This window comes from Puntigrus tetrazona, chromosome 17, assembly GCF_018831695.1.
Source record: "Puntigrus tetrazona isolate hp1 chromosome 17, ASM1883169v1, whole genome shotgun sequence".
NCBI lineage: Eukaryota > Metazoa > Chordata > Actinopteri > Cypriniformes > Cyprinidae > Puntigrus > Puntigrus tetrazona.
Genome location: NC_056715.1, coordinates 10,150,832 through 10,166,266, shown reverse-complemented (window position 1 = coordinate 10,166,266; position 15,435 = coordinate 10,150,832). Strand labels below are relative to the sequence as shown.

At 39.2% G+C, this 15,435-nt stretch overlaps 1 protein-coding gene across 1 annotated transcript; it reads left to right on the top strand.

The window, feature by feature from the left end:
• The first annotated feature begins 4,459 nt into the window (after nucleotides 1–4,459).
• ythdf2 (YTH N(6)-methyladenosine RNA binding protein 2) lies at nucleotides 4,460–14,985 on the top strand. Its single transcript, XM_043262687.1, has 6 exons — nucleotides 4,460–4,665; nucleotides 4,831–4,855; nucleotides 6,379–6,458; nucleotides 7,718–9,340; nucleotides 11,801–11,863; nucleotides 13,694–14,985. The coding sequence occupies exons 1-6, from the start codon at nucleotides 4,639–4,641 to the stop codon at nucleotides 13,715–13,717; spliced, it is 1,842 nt and encodes a 613-aa protein (XP_043118622.1). The 5' UTR covers nucleotides 4,460–4,638; the 3' UTR covers nucleotides 13,718–14,985.
• Nucleotides 14,986–15,435: the final 450 nt, after the last annotated feature.

Sequence of the window (15,435 nt, the reverse complement as noted above, 5' to 3'; positions counted from 1 at the left end):
TAAAAAAATATATTAAAAAAAATTTTAATACTTACAAAAATATTAAAAATAAACATTTTAAATATGCTCTTTACATATTTTTAATATATATTTTAACTTTAAAATCTTGATGTTGTGTTTAAAAAAATAATGTTACACATCTTATCATTTGCACAAGAGGTTTTTTTTAGATACTGTTATTTTAAAATTAGCCAAATTAGCTATTTTTGTTGTCTTTTATTATCATTAAATGTCTATATAAAGTTTCGGTTTAATAAAAATGTTGCTGAAATTTAAAATTATTATTATTATTATTATTTACATTTACTTTGTAAAGTAACACATTTTCTTGAATGCTTTTAGATTTAGTTAACTATAATTATCCTGACTGACATATATCTGTGATGTAGGGAGCATTGTATCGCAAGCATAAAAATAATAATAATTCTAAAATTAAATTAAAAAAAGGCTCCTAACCACTTGCACACTCACCCATGTACATAGTGGGTCAGTTCCTGTGAGGACCCTGAAACAACAGTCTGATTTTAGGACCTGGTCTGGCTCATCACCAATGGGGTCAGGGCTGGAGGTTATAGTGTTGTTTGTCTTCTTCAGCTATTGCTCCATGTGTGGCGTACAGTTGCTGCTTAAGCACGCACACACACACACACACACACACACACACACACACACACACACACACACACACACACACACATGTGTGCGCTGTCTGTTACCACAACAAAGGCCACAAGCAGTCTGATTCTACACTATGATCAGGGCTCTAGAATGTTGGTTTAACTTTAGCCCCAAAACTCTTAACTGTGTTACACGAGCTAGCAAGAACAGAAGATGCTTGATCGTCATCTAAGATTATTTCAAGCTTAACAATCTGCTTTCAGACCAAACCAGATCGTCCCTGCATGTCCAATTACAGTATGTTCTATTTTCCCCTTGGCACATCTAATCACAATTTCAATTAGACACATTTGGGGTTCAGTATGACTCCTTACGCAAGGCCATGCCTTTGTTTTTGAAAGACCAGCATAGTTTGTAAAACCATATTTTATTTCAGCATTCCATTCTCCCCCCTCTCTCTTTCTCTCTCTCTCTCAGAAGCCTTCATCTCCATCAAACAGGGATACTTTCTCCTTGGGCCTGTTTATTAAAAGCTAACCCGTTCAGTATGGATAGTACGTGAACAAGCAGCATGACTGAAGTAACTGACGGGTGCTACATTCCCCCTTTGGCAGCCTGGAGTGTCCCACCGATGTAGACAAGCAGCTGATGTCATCCTCGGTGTGTGTGTGTGTGTGTGTGTGTGCATGCGTGTGTGTGTGTGTTTGTAAAGGGCTAGCAGGAGATTGTCACCCTGCTGTTGAACATTCCTGTCCCACAAGCACAGGAGGGCACTACTGCCCCCAGAGAAAGAAAGAAAAAAGAAACAGCGTGAGAGAGAGAGGAACTGAACCGACTGAAGGGGAGATGAGTTACAAAGCTTTTGTGTCACATGCTCCAACAGCGATAATTTACTCCGCTCGAGTCAGATGGTGTTGGTGCCCCTGAATGCAGGAACGTAGATGAGTTCATTCTGCACAGTATAAGACGATCAGACTCGCAAATCATGTTATAGGGCATTTCCGTCAGAAATTTCAAGCCTCTCCAATGCTTCATTGTGGCCGTGCTTCCCAGCAGGGACAATATTCCCTGAATTTACCCCAAACACTTTCGTTTCTTTTTTTAAATATCTCTTTTATATTTCTAAAGCAATCCGCGGTCAGACTGTCACGTGGAATTGGATCAGTTCGACATAAAAATGCATTATTTAGTCTATTTAGGGAATTCGGTTTTAGTGGTTCCACATGAATGTGCTGCTGCCATACTGCTCTGAACTGAGGGAATACTTCGTTGTTGTGCCATGCTGTGTGATTTATTCAGTGATGACATCATAGAGTTCACAGCTATTTTTATTGGCCAGTAAACTGGCAGATCTGCCCTCAGTTACAACAACTAGCCAATCAGAGAGAGTCTGATTGAAACCTATGTAAAATGTAAGAATACACAATTGACTTTAGTGTCATGTGTCCGTAATTGTTGACTCTGTAAAATAAACCCCGTCCCTGTGCTAAAAAGGTCATTGCCCTAACAACTGCACAACTCGAACCAAATACTTTATCCAATCATTTTCCATCTCTTCTTTCTCACAGGACCCTGGAACCGATAGGACATTAACGTCACCCCTGTGCAATCCCTGTGCAATCAGATCAGTGCCATCCATTTCAAATATAAAATTCACCTGTCATTGACCTGTCACTTGCAGCAATGAGAGGCAGAGCTGTTATGACATCAAAGCCATGTGACAACTTGGAACTTTTACCTTGTCAGCATAAATTTTTGGTCCTTTCGTTGAAATTAGGTAAACGGAAAAAGCCGTTTTCTTCATCACGAGAGTTTGAAAGCATGCCCCTGAAACATCTGTAACATGATTCACAAACATCTGTAACATGATGCATTAGTGTCCTTGTTATTATTATTATTCTAATTTATTTAAAAAGGGACCATGTACAATTTTAACATAAATGCTTACATTTTATGCATGCACTGAATTTAGCCAATGGCCAAAGTCCCTTGACATGGTGTAATTATAAATTTAAGTACTGAGTAATATTAATTACTTACTATAGGGTTAGGATCAGGATTTGGTTTAGGGTTAATTGCATGGAATTATTAATTATGTTATCAAATGGTAAGTGCGTGCATTTAATAAGGAAGGGCAAGTCTTACTGAAAAATTGTCAGAACATTGCTACAGGAACCACAAATGTGACAAGAATGTCTATGTTGTGAAACCAACAATTGCTTCTTTTTTTCCCCTTGATTACTTAGTTTCAGTTAGGACCCAGGCTACAGAAAACCTGAGAAATTTCCTTGTTTGCACAATATATGTGAACTATCTATAACAAAACTGCTGACACAGCCATTTCTCATTTTCTACAGTTCTAAAAGTAAATGGTAAAACAATTTAGCCATAACTCATTTGGAAGCAACACATCGAACTGCAACATTCAAAGTACAGACATCAAATGCCATATTAAAACAAAGATGAACCAGAGAGCTAATTGCTTACTCTATTAGGAATTCATTAGTCCGCAAGCCCTTTCTCCATCAGAGTAATCTTAAAAGATCTGACACTGGGCTTTAAGAGCAAATCACAGGCCAGGGCCGGAGCTTGAAAGGTTATAGAGCACAGGTCTTACATCTCTTAATAAATTACGAGGTGAGATAGAGCTACTAATGAGTTGTTTTGACACAGTCTGAGACTCACAAATTGGATCAATACACATTCAGTAAATGGTAAAGACACCATCTTAATTGGTTGTTCATTCATGTCACTCTTTGGAGGTTGTAGCCGGTTCATTTGTGTATGTGTGAAAGAGAGATCACTCACTGAGTGGTCTGCCTTGTGCATATGTTCATTATTATTAGTGGTATATTTAGCATGATTTCACAATAAGGTCTCATAAATTAGGCTACTGTTATTAATTAAATTAGACCTAACACAACTGTTAACTATGCAGTTAATGCACCAACGAACAGTATACAGGCTGTTAATCTTGTTAATGTTAATAAAACACAGCTGTTCATTTTTTTTTTAAAGTTAATCTCAGGTCTATTAAATAATACCTATTAACAGATACGACGTTTGATTAACTATTAGCAAAAAAAAAAAACACTTACAAATAATGCCTTTTTTGTGTCCGAATTTAAATAAGTACGTCGCTCTTGAAAAGACAAAAAATTAAGCACGTAACGTAACGTAACTATATAATTAGCTGCATAATAATGAGGACATCTAGTGGCGGATCAGTGACAGTGCAGATATTATTTCTACTCCGGCTTTCATAAAATACAGCACAAAAATACAATTTAAACTCGTTTTAAACATATCATTGCATGGAAGAGATGGGTGTCACATATCAAGCGTTGCATTTTCAGCCTGATTAAAAATAAATAAATAAATAATAGTAATCAAGCTAATAGCACAGAATTAATCAAATCTACCCAATCCATCCAGATAATTGTTAGCAGTTGTTTTTCCTACAACTGGCAACAACAACTATCAGTGGAATTAGAAAATAGGAGCTTTTTATATGAGTATTTAAATATCATATATAACTATATAATCTATATATGATATGTTTATAGATCGAATGAATGGCTTTGTTTTACGCATATCACAGCTGTGAGGCTAAACCTAAACCGTGTTTATAAGCTGTAAAAAGAAATGTTATATATTAATGTTCTAAATATAAAAATGCATTGTATGACTCGTTTTATGCGTAACAACACAGTAAAGAAAGAGCGCTTCCAAACAAATGTGTAAATGTTTACGTCCGTGCTTCACGCAGAGCCGCCTCCTCCTCCTCCCAGCCGTGGGGCGGCGCTGTAGCTCCGCGGATAAACGCGCGGCGGCCGCTCGGCCATGTTGAAGTGTGGAGGAACTGCAGCCCGCCATTGTGTGTCTGATCTGCAGCTGTAGCGAGAGAGAGAGATAGAGAGAGAGAGACGGGCGCAAAGACTCTAAAACACACACATTTCCCGTTGACTTTAACCCGCAAACAAACGCGCAGTCTAACACACAGGCTCCGGGGAGAGAGAAATGTCAGCCAGCAGCCTTCTGGAGCAGGTAAACAGAGGCACTTTGTGAACATTGAGCAGAAGTGGCGTCGAGGCGGGTTTTTTTTCTCTCTCGCAGCGCGAGTTCAGGCCTGAGCTTCATATAAACCTTCATTTATTCTCCCTCTTTCCTCTCCAAACTCACTCCTTCATGAATCACCTGGACCCAATCCAGAGACCGAAAGGCCAAGCAAACAAAGGTAGGTGAAGTGCCGCCGTGTCATTTTTGTGCTGTATTGAGAGTGCCGTCCTGGTGCTGCTGCTGTTAGCGGGCCGAGTCTTCGTACCGATTCCGGTGTTAATTCAACCGCCCGGACCCGCTCAAAACCGCCCCGCGTGGAATTCGAAGGAAAATGGGTCTTACAGTAGAGAGTCTCGTAGGTTTTAGTTTCTCGCGTTTGTGAAGGGAGCTTGTGTTTGGAGCCCACGCTAGTTAGCCGCCTAGCACAGTTAGTGAGGCCAAGCACGGCTAAACGCGTGACACTCGCTCGAGCACCTGAACACCCACACGCGCTCTGCGTGAATGTTGTTTTTGGGTGTTTTCTTTGAATTTGGTGCCGTGGATGTCTCTCGTGTACTCGGAGTCGTCGTTTCTGTCGGTGGTCGGGAGGCAGGGGTTTGAGCATGCTGCCAAAACCTGTTGAGGGGATTTTCAGCACCACACTCTGTATCTTACGTTTCACAATCCACTTGCTTGTTGAATCGGTGCGTATGACCACGTGGATGTGATGTGAGAGCTTCTGGTCTTTTATTTGAGTCCCCTTTTAATTTATAAGTGCGTTACTTGTATTGTTTTGCGTAGATTATGAAATAGAAATACTATGCCAGACACGTAGTGGCCGAAAAGATGGGCAAATAATGAAACCCACGTTGAGCTGAATAAATGACACTATATTGTGTAATAAACCTTTTAGACTGCATTGTTGGGCTGACAGGGAATTAACTAGTATGGAGATCAGATCACTGGCTGATTTCTGATGTTCAAATAAATTAGGCTTGTGATAACTGAACACCTGACACTTCAGTAAAATAAGTATCTTTCTGATACTTTTTTTTTTTAAGAGGGTTTGTCTTTGTTTAGTGTTTCTGACTGGAAATTGTCAGTGTATTTTCTGTTTAAAATGAGGTACTTTCTGTTTGAGTCGAGCTGTAAATATCTTGACAGTCCATGTTTCATCCAGATGTTGGTTTCAGCAGCAGGTGCATTGATCAGAAGGTGTGTTAAAAAGTATGTAAGTTACAAGCGTGTGAATGACAGAAGTCATAATTGAGTGGGGAAACGGGGTTTTCTGCGAACCAAGTTTCAGCTACTGTCAGTAAGGAATCGTGGTTAGACAGTGGGGACATTTTCTGTAACTGTTGCTAAATTTAATGTAATTATTTTTTTTTGTATTTGTATCATGCTGTTAAGACAAGAATTTCAGCTTATAGCACATTTTATAATTGAAGGGGAAAATGCAAATGCATACCCTTTTTTTATCATTTTGTAAAAAAAAAAAATTTGAATTTTTCGACGACTTAATTATGACTTCCCAATTTGTAAATGCAAACTTTCCTGGGGAACATGAGCTCTATTACTTTTAGTTTTGTGTCCTGGGAAGCACCCATAAGTTAAAAAAATTCCCAGGTAAAACTTTCAGCTTTGGCCTGATGTCACACACGGCTGTAAAAAGAAAAAATTTTTGAGTATGTTGTTTAAATTGTCTTGTCTTTTGCTTTTCAGTGCAAAACGGAGCTGTTACCCAAAAGGATACTTTGAACGATGATGAGTTCGAGCCTTACCTGAACGCTCAGCCTAGACAGGTAGGTCTTGTTTCAGAGCTGAACAAAAGGAACCCATAGAGACAAAGAGCAGGGCAATTGTTTCTGTTGCCTATTCTCTTGAGGATTCATTATGGTCCGTAATTGCATCCTGGTCTCTAGGCTTTGTTTTCTTATTAGTTGTGTCACTATGGCACTCTACGCTGCATCCAAAGACTGTATGAGAGTTGTTTAAAGAGGTGTGTGGACTACATTAAGTCATCCATCATACGTATTGAAATATGACACTGGCAGATATTTAGTTGCTGTCTAAATTGTATTGAATGTTGATGAGTCATAGGAAATTGTGCAAAATGCAGCGCAGCTGTTCACCAGGAAGTGATAAAGTGATTAAGGAATTAAATAATTAGCAATAATTATGTTTGTGCTCCTGCGCAGACATTTTATAATGATATTATTCAAATAAAAAAATTCTCCAATTTGTCTGTCCTAGCTCTAATATATGCCAAAATAACGGATGTTCTGGCAAAGGATGTCTTGTGAGGAAAATGGGACACAGATGAATAAAGGGTCTAGTATTCACCCTGTCAAAGGAATGCTGGGCTCTTTTGTGGGGAATCTGTGCCACTGTTGCCCTCACAAAGCTGATTGCTGGTGTTGAAAATATGAGCAGGCTGTGTGCCTGGAGGGGGGGCAGGTCCATGACCAGTCCCAAATGATCTTCTCAAAGCTCTCTTCCCAGTACTCAGCATGTCAAAGAAGGTCTTTTAGTACAAAGTTTCAGTGCGCTTTTGAGGTTATGGTGGGCAGCAGGGCTGAACAATAAATGTCTACTGGCCTCAGCTCACTTTGAGAGCCCAAGGATTTAAAAGGGATATTTTTTTGTATTTTGCATTTTTAAATTGTAATTTATTACTTTGAAGGCAGTACTGAATTTTCAAGAGCACTTAGTCCAATCTTCATTGTTACATGGTTGTTTAGAAATCTTTTTAATATGCTGATTATTGTGCATGAGATTTCTTGTTGAAAATGACATTTTTCAGGTTCTCTTTACATTAAGTTCAAACAGAGCACTTATGCTATAAAATATATATAAATATATTTTGCATTTAGCATTTATACTGTATTAGCTAGTGGAATTTTGGTGTTGCCTTTGCAATAATGTTGAGCTCAAAGTTAATATTTTACCCCCCACACATATTTACCTTTTTAGTTGTTTTACTCGTTTACTTGCTTTTATCTGCCTGTGCAAACTCACTGCGCTCAATAGGAAGACTTATATGTTGTTCTTGTTTTTGCAGAGCAATGCCTATACGGCCATGTCCGACTCCTACATGCCCAGTTACTACAGCCCCTCGATTGGCTTTACCTATTCGCTGAACGAAGCGGCATGGTCTACAGGCGGTGACCCTCCAATGCCTTACCTGGCCTCTTATGGACAGCTTAGCAATGGGGAACACCACTTTCTCCCAGATGCCATGTTCGGGCAGTCCGGGGCACTTGGGAGCAACCCTTTCCTGGGACAGCATGGCTTCAACTTCTTCCCCAGTGGGATTGACTTCCCTGCCTGGGGCAACAGCAGCTCTCAGGGACAGTCCACACAGAGCTCAGGTTACAGCAGCAGTTACGCCTATGCTCCTAGCACGCTAGGAGGTGCTATGATTGATGGACAGTCTCCCTTTGCAGCCAACGAACCGCTCAACAAGGCCGTGGGAATGAATAGCTTGGATCAGGGCATGGCGGGGCTTAAGATTGCGGCTGGGGACATGGCACCCAAAGTTGTTGGTTCTGGACTCCCTGGAGGGCCTTTGAGTCAGGTTTCTGCAGCTCCCACCATGGCCCCCACCTCCATGGCTCCTGCAAAAACTGCTTCTTGGGCGGACATTGCCAGCAAGCCAGCCAAGCCACAGCCTAAGCTGAAAACCAAGGGGGGACTTGGCGGGTCGAATCTTCCGCCGCCTCCCATCAAACATAACATGGATATTGGGACTTGGGACAACAAGGGGACTATGCCTAAACCAGCAGCCCCACAGCAGACCTCCCTGCCCACTAATGGACAGCCGCCCAATCAGTCGTCTCCTCAACCAGGTGCTACTGCTGGTGGGGTGCCGCAGCTGCCCCTCAGCAACGGACAGCTAGTGCCTCCCACCGGTCAACTTGGCCAGCACCCTCTTCCTCCTGGTGGACAGCCTGGTGCTGTCCCACCTCCACTCTCCCAAGGCCCTCCTGCTCCCCAACCCTCCCAGCCGACCCGCTGGGTGCCCCCGCGTAACCGTGCCAATGGCTTTGGAGACGCAGCGGGTGGACCTGGCCAATCCCCTCCAAATTCAGGAATGGGTGGTGTTGCTGTGCCATCAGAGCCCCACCCAGTCCTGGAGAAATTGCGCATGGTAAACAACTACAATCCCAAGGACTTTGACTGGAACCCTAAGCACGGTCGCGTCTTCATCATCAAGAGCTACTCTGAGGACGACATCCATCGCTCCATTAAGTACAATATCTGGTGCAGCACAGAACATGGCAATAAGCGTCTGGACGCTGCTTACCGATCGCTGGCCAACAAAGGGCCACTCTACTTGCTCTTCAGCGTGAATGGCAGTGGGCACTTCTGCGGCGTTGCAGAGATGCGCTCGCCCGTGGACTACAACACTTGTGCGGGCGTGTGGTCCCAGGACAAGTGGAAGGGCCGTTTCGATGTGCGCTGGATCTTTGTGAAGGACGTTCCCAACAGCCAACTGAGGCACATTCGTCTGGAAAACAACGAGAATAAGCCGGTGACCAACTCCCGAGACACACAGGAGGTTCCTCTGGACAAGGCGCGTCAGGTTTTGAAGATCATTGCAAGTTACAAGCACACCACCTCCATTTTTGACGACTTTTCACACTACGAGAAACGTCAGGAAGAGGAGGAGAGTGTAAAAAAGGTAATCTACCATGGCGTTGCTCCATCAGGAATATAAAGCTTTGTTTTTTTTGTTTTCAAAAAGAGTTCTTTTGCTGATGTCAGTTTTGAAATATCAGGACCATTTTTGTTCAATATTTTGTCCTGTTGATATGAATTTATTTATGCTTTTGGAATTGTTTACTTTGAGTATCCAATTCAAGAGCCTAGTAAGATTGTTTTCTCTGTCGCATACCATTTACATAAGGATATGTTGAATAAAAACAATGCTGTTTGTGCAAAAGCAACCATAAATGTTGCATTTTATTGCTACAGGTACTGAAAATGCAGATATGGTAGTATACATAAAACACAAGTTGCTCTCCCAATTTGCAGAGTCCACTTAAAAGGGTAGTTCACATTAAAAATAAAAGTGCCCCTATTTTGGGTTATTAAAGGTTCATGTTTTGTTTTGGGTGTCCCCAACAACAGGTTGCCATGCATGCAAGGTCAAACAACACTTTCATTCTCTTATAATATGCATTTATTTTTTCTTTTTGCTCAACTACTCCCAAAAGATTTACTGAATGATTATTTTTTCCAAACCACTCCTTTGCGTGATGCTATTCTGAGGTGATTGGCCGATTTGCCTAATTTTAATTTCATCATGCCTATAATATCTGATAAAGCAGTTTGTGAGGGCAGTACTGCTTTGTGTACAGTTTTACCAAGAAAACCACTGTTTTTACCAAAAGGGCACCTAGTTGTGAAGAATGAATTTGAGTTTCATTCAGGCTGATGAAAAATGAAGGATTTTCCTTGTTGACATCAACATTAGACTGCTTGACATTGGCTTTAAAAATGATTTGATGTAAATGATTCACAGTCAACTTTGTTTTCATAATGACAATGTTATACACATTGTACTTTCAGATTTAAAACTTTTTCATTCACTTCATTCACAGATATGTCATTGCATGAAAGGACATTTTCAAAAATCTATAATAGGAGCACTTTAAATTGATCATTTATTCAGCTGTCATTCCAAATCCAATCTGAATTACTATTGAAAGTTTTGCTTTATTTTTAGTAAATACATTCTGTGGAAGAAAGCCACACAGGTTTTAAATGACATGAGTAAATTATTATATTTTTTAAACTATCTCTTTTAGTTTAGGCTGTGACGACAGTAATGGGCTTTAAAAATGTAATATAATTTTTCTCTTTCAGCCAAGTTGTTTTATTAATTAGTACTATAACATCTACGAATTTGATTCCATTTAACCTGTTTTAGTTATTGTCAAATGGCATACATAGGGTTAAAACCACCTTGAAAACTTGTATCACAGGTGTGTTTTTACTGTTTCACTACAATTTTCAAGTTACTTGAGTGACATTTTGATGTTGCATGTCCATATTTCAGATTTGACCAAACATCTGCGTACTAGATGTTGTGGGGTTTTTTTGTTTAGTTTTTCCCACAAGCCAAATAGTGTGAAAAGATTTTAAATGCTACACAAAGGGAGCATGCTTAAGGAATTTTTTTTTTCTGCTTTTTTTTTTTTTTTTTTTTTTTTTTTTTTTTTTTTTTTAAATGCTGTCTGTTTTTTGCTGTGTCTTATATAGTTTACTGTGTGTATTTTTGGTTTGGGGTCACATGGTGTACAATGCTCAATAAGCATATAAAGTGTACTTGTTGAGTGTGGTGAGCAGTGTTTGCAGAGTTCCCTGACAGCACATAATTATCTGTTGAATCAAATGAAAGCACAGCCCAGATATCCACTGTTCTGCTTTGTATGGTGTCGACACTAATGGTTTTTCTGCCATGTGTATTGTGTGGTGCTGTTGTAGCAGAAGAGAGGTATTTTTAGAGAATTCATTTCTTTACCGTGGTTATGTGGACAACGTGAATTATGACTGTAAAGCTCCAGAATAGTTCATATTACAGTCCTTTCTGCATACGTGGGCTGACATCACCCGCTTAGCTCACTGAATGTTTTTAGCAGGACAGTTCTTTTGTTTGAAATAAGATGTAATTGCTTTATTGTTAAGTATTGTTTACTGAAATAATACTTCATAAAAAGAACACCTTGAAGTGAAATTGTTCAGTTACATCTTTGTTTACTTTTACTGGCCTCCTTCCTGACAACTTCTGGCACTGGTTTCCTCTCGTGTCCCTACATTGAATGCAGGCTTGTTTAACCCTTCGGTCTCCAGTCAATCTTGGAGTGGATGTAATGTGCAATTTTGATTTAAGATGAACAACTAGTTGTAGTATGACTAGAGAACAGAAAAGAGAACTTGGGCATTTCTATGGTTTCCAGGCAAGAAAAAAATAATTTTTGTAGTGGATATTGATATTTGGATTTTCTGGTTTTGCTCCTCTTAAATTCATTACTTATTAATAAACAAATATTGTTATTATATATAATTTGTTTTACCATTTAATGTTTGATATTTCAAGAGGATTTTATTTTTAAAACGATATTTCTCTCTTGGGCAGGTGGAGGTTCAGGGGAGTGACCCATACTCCAGTAACTCCAGTCGGAGCCACTACAGAATGCAGGTGATGCATCTTGCAGATTCAGTATTTGTTTCTCAACACCTATCTATCAGCATGCTTGTACATTAGTGTCTGTCAGCTTGTAAACAATGGGGTTTAATTTGTGTTAGTTTCAGCAGGCCCAGTCATTAGGCATGTTAAAGCACGTTAAGTTGGACAGGACACTTCTCAGTAGACTTTATTAAACAGTGTTCTTAAAACATTAAATCATTTAACAGCGTTAAAAAAAATTCCTTACAAAGGTGTGGCGTAATGGATGGTGTTTTATTTCACTTATTTTAAAGTAATTACTGCTTTGAAAAACCGTAAAAAGAATCCTGACTAAAATGCATTTCTCAGAGATATTAAACAGCAGTTTTGTTTATATATTTAAAAGTTAGTTTCTTCTGCCGTAAATACAGCTTTGCCATCATAGCTACACATTATTTAAAAAAAAATAAATAAATAGAAAAATTCTTTAACGCAGACATGCTGTATATGAATGGAGATCAAAACTCCAAACTAATCATGACACTTAAATTTATCGCGCAATTAACGCATCCCACATTTTCTATTTGACTCGTGGCCTACCCAGTGGTTTGAGAAATGGATGGAGATGCTGTCAGTGTTGCCAAGTTAGGCTGGGTACACACCACAAGATAATCGGGCTAATTTTGAGCCAATGTCTCCCCTTTTGGCAGTCTTGGGTAATGTCCCGATTGCCTTGGTAGTTTTAAAAATTATAATTTATTCATTTATTTTTCCTCCTGTGGTATGTTGGGTGAAAAAGAGAGACTTCAAGAACTTCAGAGATGCCCCAGTCCTGATGTCTAGGGTAGGACTCGAGGACAAATGCGCAGATGATCTGGAGATTGTCACGTGAAACAAAACTATCTGAACAGAAAACCGAGCTGACATAAGACCAAAGAATAATAACAAACGCAGTCACGGTGCCGCACAAAAGGGTTGGGACAGCTGAAATGGCGGGGGTCAGCTTGTCGATTTGTGGTAACAGTGTGTCCTGTAAAACTTTTTTTTTTTTTTTTTTTTTTTTTTTTTTTTTTTTTTTTTTTTTGATTATCGAGAGAGTTTTAGATTTTCTGTGTTCGCAGTCGGGACTTGAAAGTTTGGTGTGTGGTGTGCTGTCTTTGTCACATTGCGCCACACCAGACATCCAAAAGAGTCTCTTATATTTTGAAAATCTTTCAAGATTAAAAAGTTCTTTGTGTACCCAGCCATAGCGACTTTTCACACTCCCTAGGAACTTTTTTTTTTTTTTCTCCAAAGAGCACCTAGAAACCAATCTTTAGTTTTAGCCCCTCTTTGTCTCTTTCTTGCTGCGCACATCTCTTGTTCTTTTCTTTTTTTTTTCCAGAATTTGCCAAATCTATATAATCAGTACAGCATGAAATCATCTATCAAACATACACATGAATGATTTATTTATCCCCCAACCCCCAGTGTGTTATAGACATGAACAAGTTCTTGTTCATCTATAAAACATGTCTAGTCTTTATGCCCTGTTAACTATGGTTTTACTAATAATAAAGGTATAAGCATCCATATCTGTCCATGCCCACGTCAATTAGTGTTAAAAAGTTAAATTATTAAAGGTACATTTTAGCATGGATAATGTTTTTTTTTTTTTTTTTTTTTTTTTTTTTAATTGAGTTTAATCGTTAGTTAACTTTATTATATTTAATCATAAATATTTTAAACCATTGACAGCTTTATATATTTATGTGTTATTTTTATATCCAAGAAATGTCTTTAAAATAAAGAGCCGGTCTTTACAGAATTTTACATCTTCTTAAAGCATGCATTGTTTACAGTTGTATTTATTCTCTTTTCCAGGATCGCCAAGGACGTGTGAAGTAACAAGCACTGCTTTGGGCAAAAGACTGACAGGCCCTATTTTCTCTCCCCAATCTTACAACCAGATATTTTCAGAAATTATTTTGGGGAAAGATTTAACCAAGGATTCAAAAAGAGGAAAAAAAAGAAACTAAATGAAGACTCTTCTTTGATTTCTGTTGACCTAAAAGACTTACTTCGAACTTGTAGTAAAAGAAATGACACGATTATTCATAGGACTACAACTTAATTCTATAGGATTCTAATAGTGAACCCAGTACTTCTCACTTTTCTTTTTTTGGGGTCCCGTTTTTTTGTTCGGCTGCCTCTTTTTCTCCAAATTTTTTTTTCTTTCTTTTTTAGAAAAAGAACATTTTGTTTTTACAGTCCAAGCACATGGCTTTGCTTCTCTCTTACTACAATATTGAATTATTTTTTTCCTCCTCTTTTAAATCATTGGGTTCTAGTGCCCCGGATCCTGTATAGGCAGTCCCCCCCCCCCTACTCTATATTGGAGCTGAAACCATCCAGTCAGGACGTGCAACGATCGTCGCCTTCTCAGTGGATGTTCCATTGTTGGTTAATTGGCCACTAGTCAGTACCTTCTGAGGGAGGAAAAAAAAAAGATTACCAAGTTTCAACCAAGATTAAAAATGGAAAAGAAAAAAAAAAAGTGTAATTCAAAAAAAAAAATCTAATGAATGTTCAGGAATGTCCTGAGTTTTTTTTCTGTTTGTTTTGTTTTTTTTTTTTAATTGTGTTGGTAATAGAGGGTGTTTGGCAGGGGACGGTAAACGGAGAAGCCGATTTGAGTTAGGGCTTTTGCTCATTGGATCAGTTTTATAGTGTACAAAAGGGGGCTGTGTTTGAGAGTTGTCAGCTTATTTTCCATTTCCTTCTTTTTCTTCTGCAAGTTAAAGAAAAATTGTTGCTATGGGCTGCTCTCCTCCCGTCATTTATTTTTTTCGTTCTCGTCTTTCTCTTCCGTTTCTTAAGTCTGCATTGAGGTGGGCCTCGCACCCTCTCTTTCTCATAATCAGTTCATTAAAAATAAATGTGGTATACTCGGCAGAACTTGTGTGTTGCATTTTCCCCTTGTTTGACTAAATACTTCGTCATGCACTAACCTGTGTCCCAAACTGCCTGGTCCCCTCCACCCAGCACCCACACTTTTCTCCTACACTAGCTGCCTGCACACTTCACCCCTTCTACTTTGTTCATGTCGGTGCATTAAAACGACTCCTGCAAAACTGCTGGCATTTGGCAGTGTCAGAATAAAGATGCTGCACAAAGCTTCAAGTGTGTTTGCTTTCTGAAGAAGTGAATTCACGGTGCGACCAACAATTTGGTCCGTTGTGGTACTTTGAGGGTTTGTTTCACCTGTATCCATGGCCCTGTGTTTATTTGTGCAAACACAATATGCCTTTCTTGTGAGGAAGCCATCTGAGTGTAAGCCCACATTAATGGTCAATCAACAGTTGGGTTAGTACTCGTTTCACTCATGCTTCTCTTATTTCAATTAAATCCTTAATTACCCCGTAAAACTTGATGTTTGAGCCAGGTCAAAGGAAAAAATGCTCTGGCCCATGGAGTTGAAGCGCAAATGTGTTTTCTGGTTCTCTGCATACGCTTAGTCACAGTGGTCTTACATTAAACGTTTTCGTTATTTAAAACTATCAAATTAGAAATGTGTAATTTTTCATCTGTGATGTTCATTTGCTTCCTGGCTTTTAAGTACTTTC

Coding starts and splice junctions, on each gene's coding strand:
- ythdf2 (XM_043262687.1), top strand. CDS start 4,639: ATGTCAGCCAGCAGCCTTCTGGAGCAG. Junction 4,666..4,830: donor CCAGCAGCCTTCTGGAGCAG/GTAAACAGAGGC, acceptor GACCCAATCCAG/AGACCGAAAGGCCAAGCAAA. Junction 4,856..6,378: donor GAAAGGCCAAGCAAACAAAG/GTAGGTGAAGTG, acceptor TTTGCTTTTCAG/TGCAAAACGGAGCTGTTACC.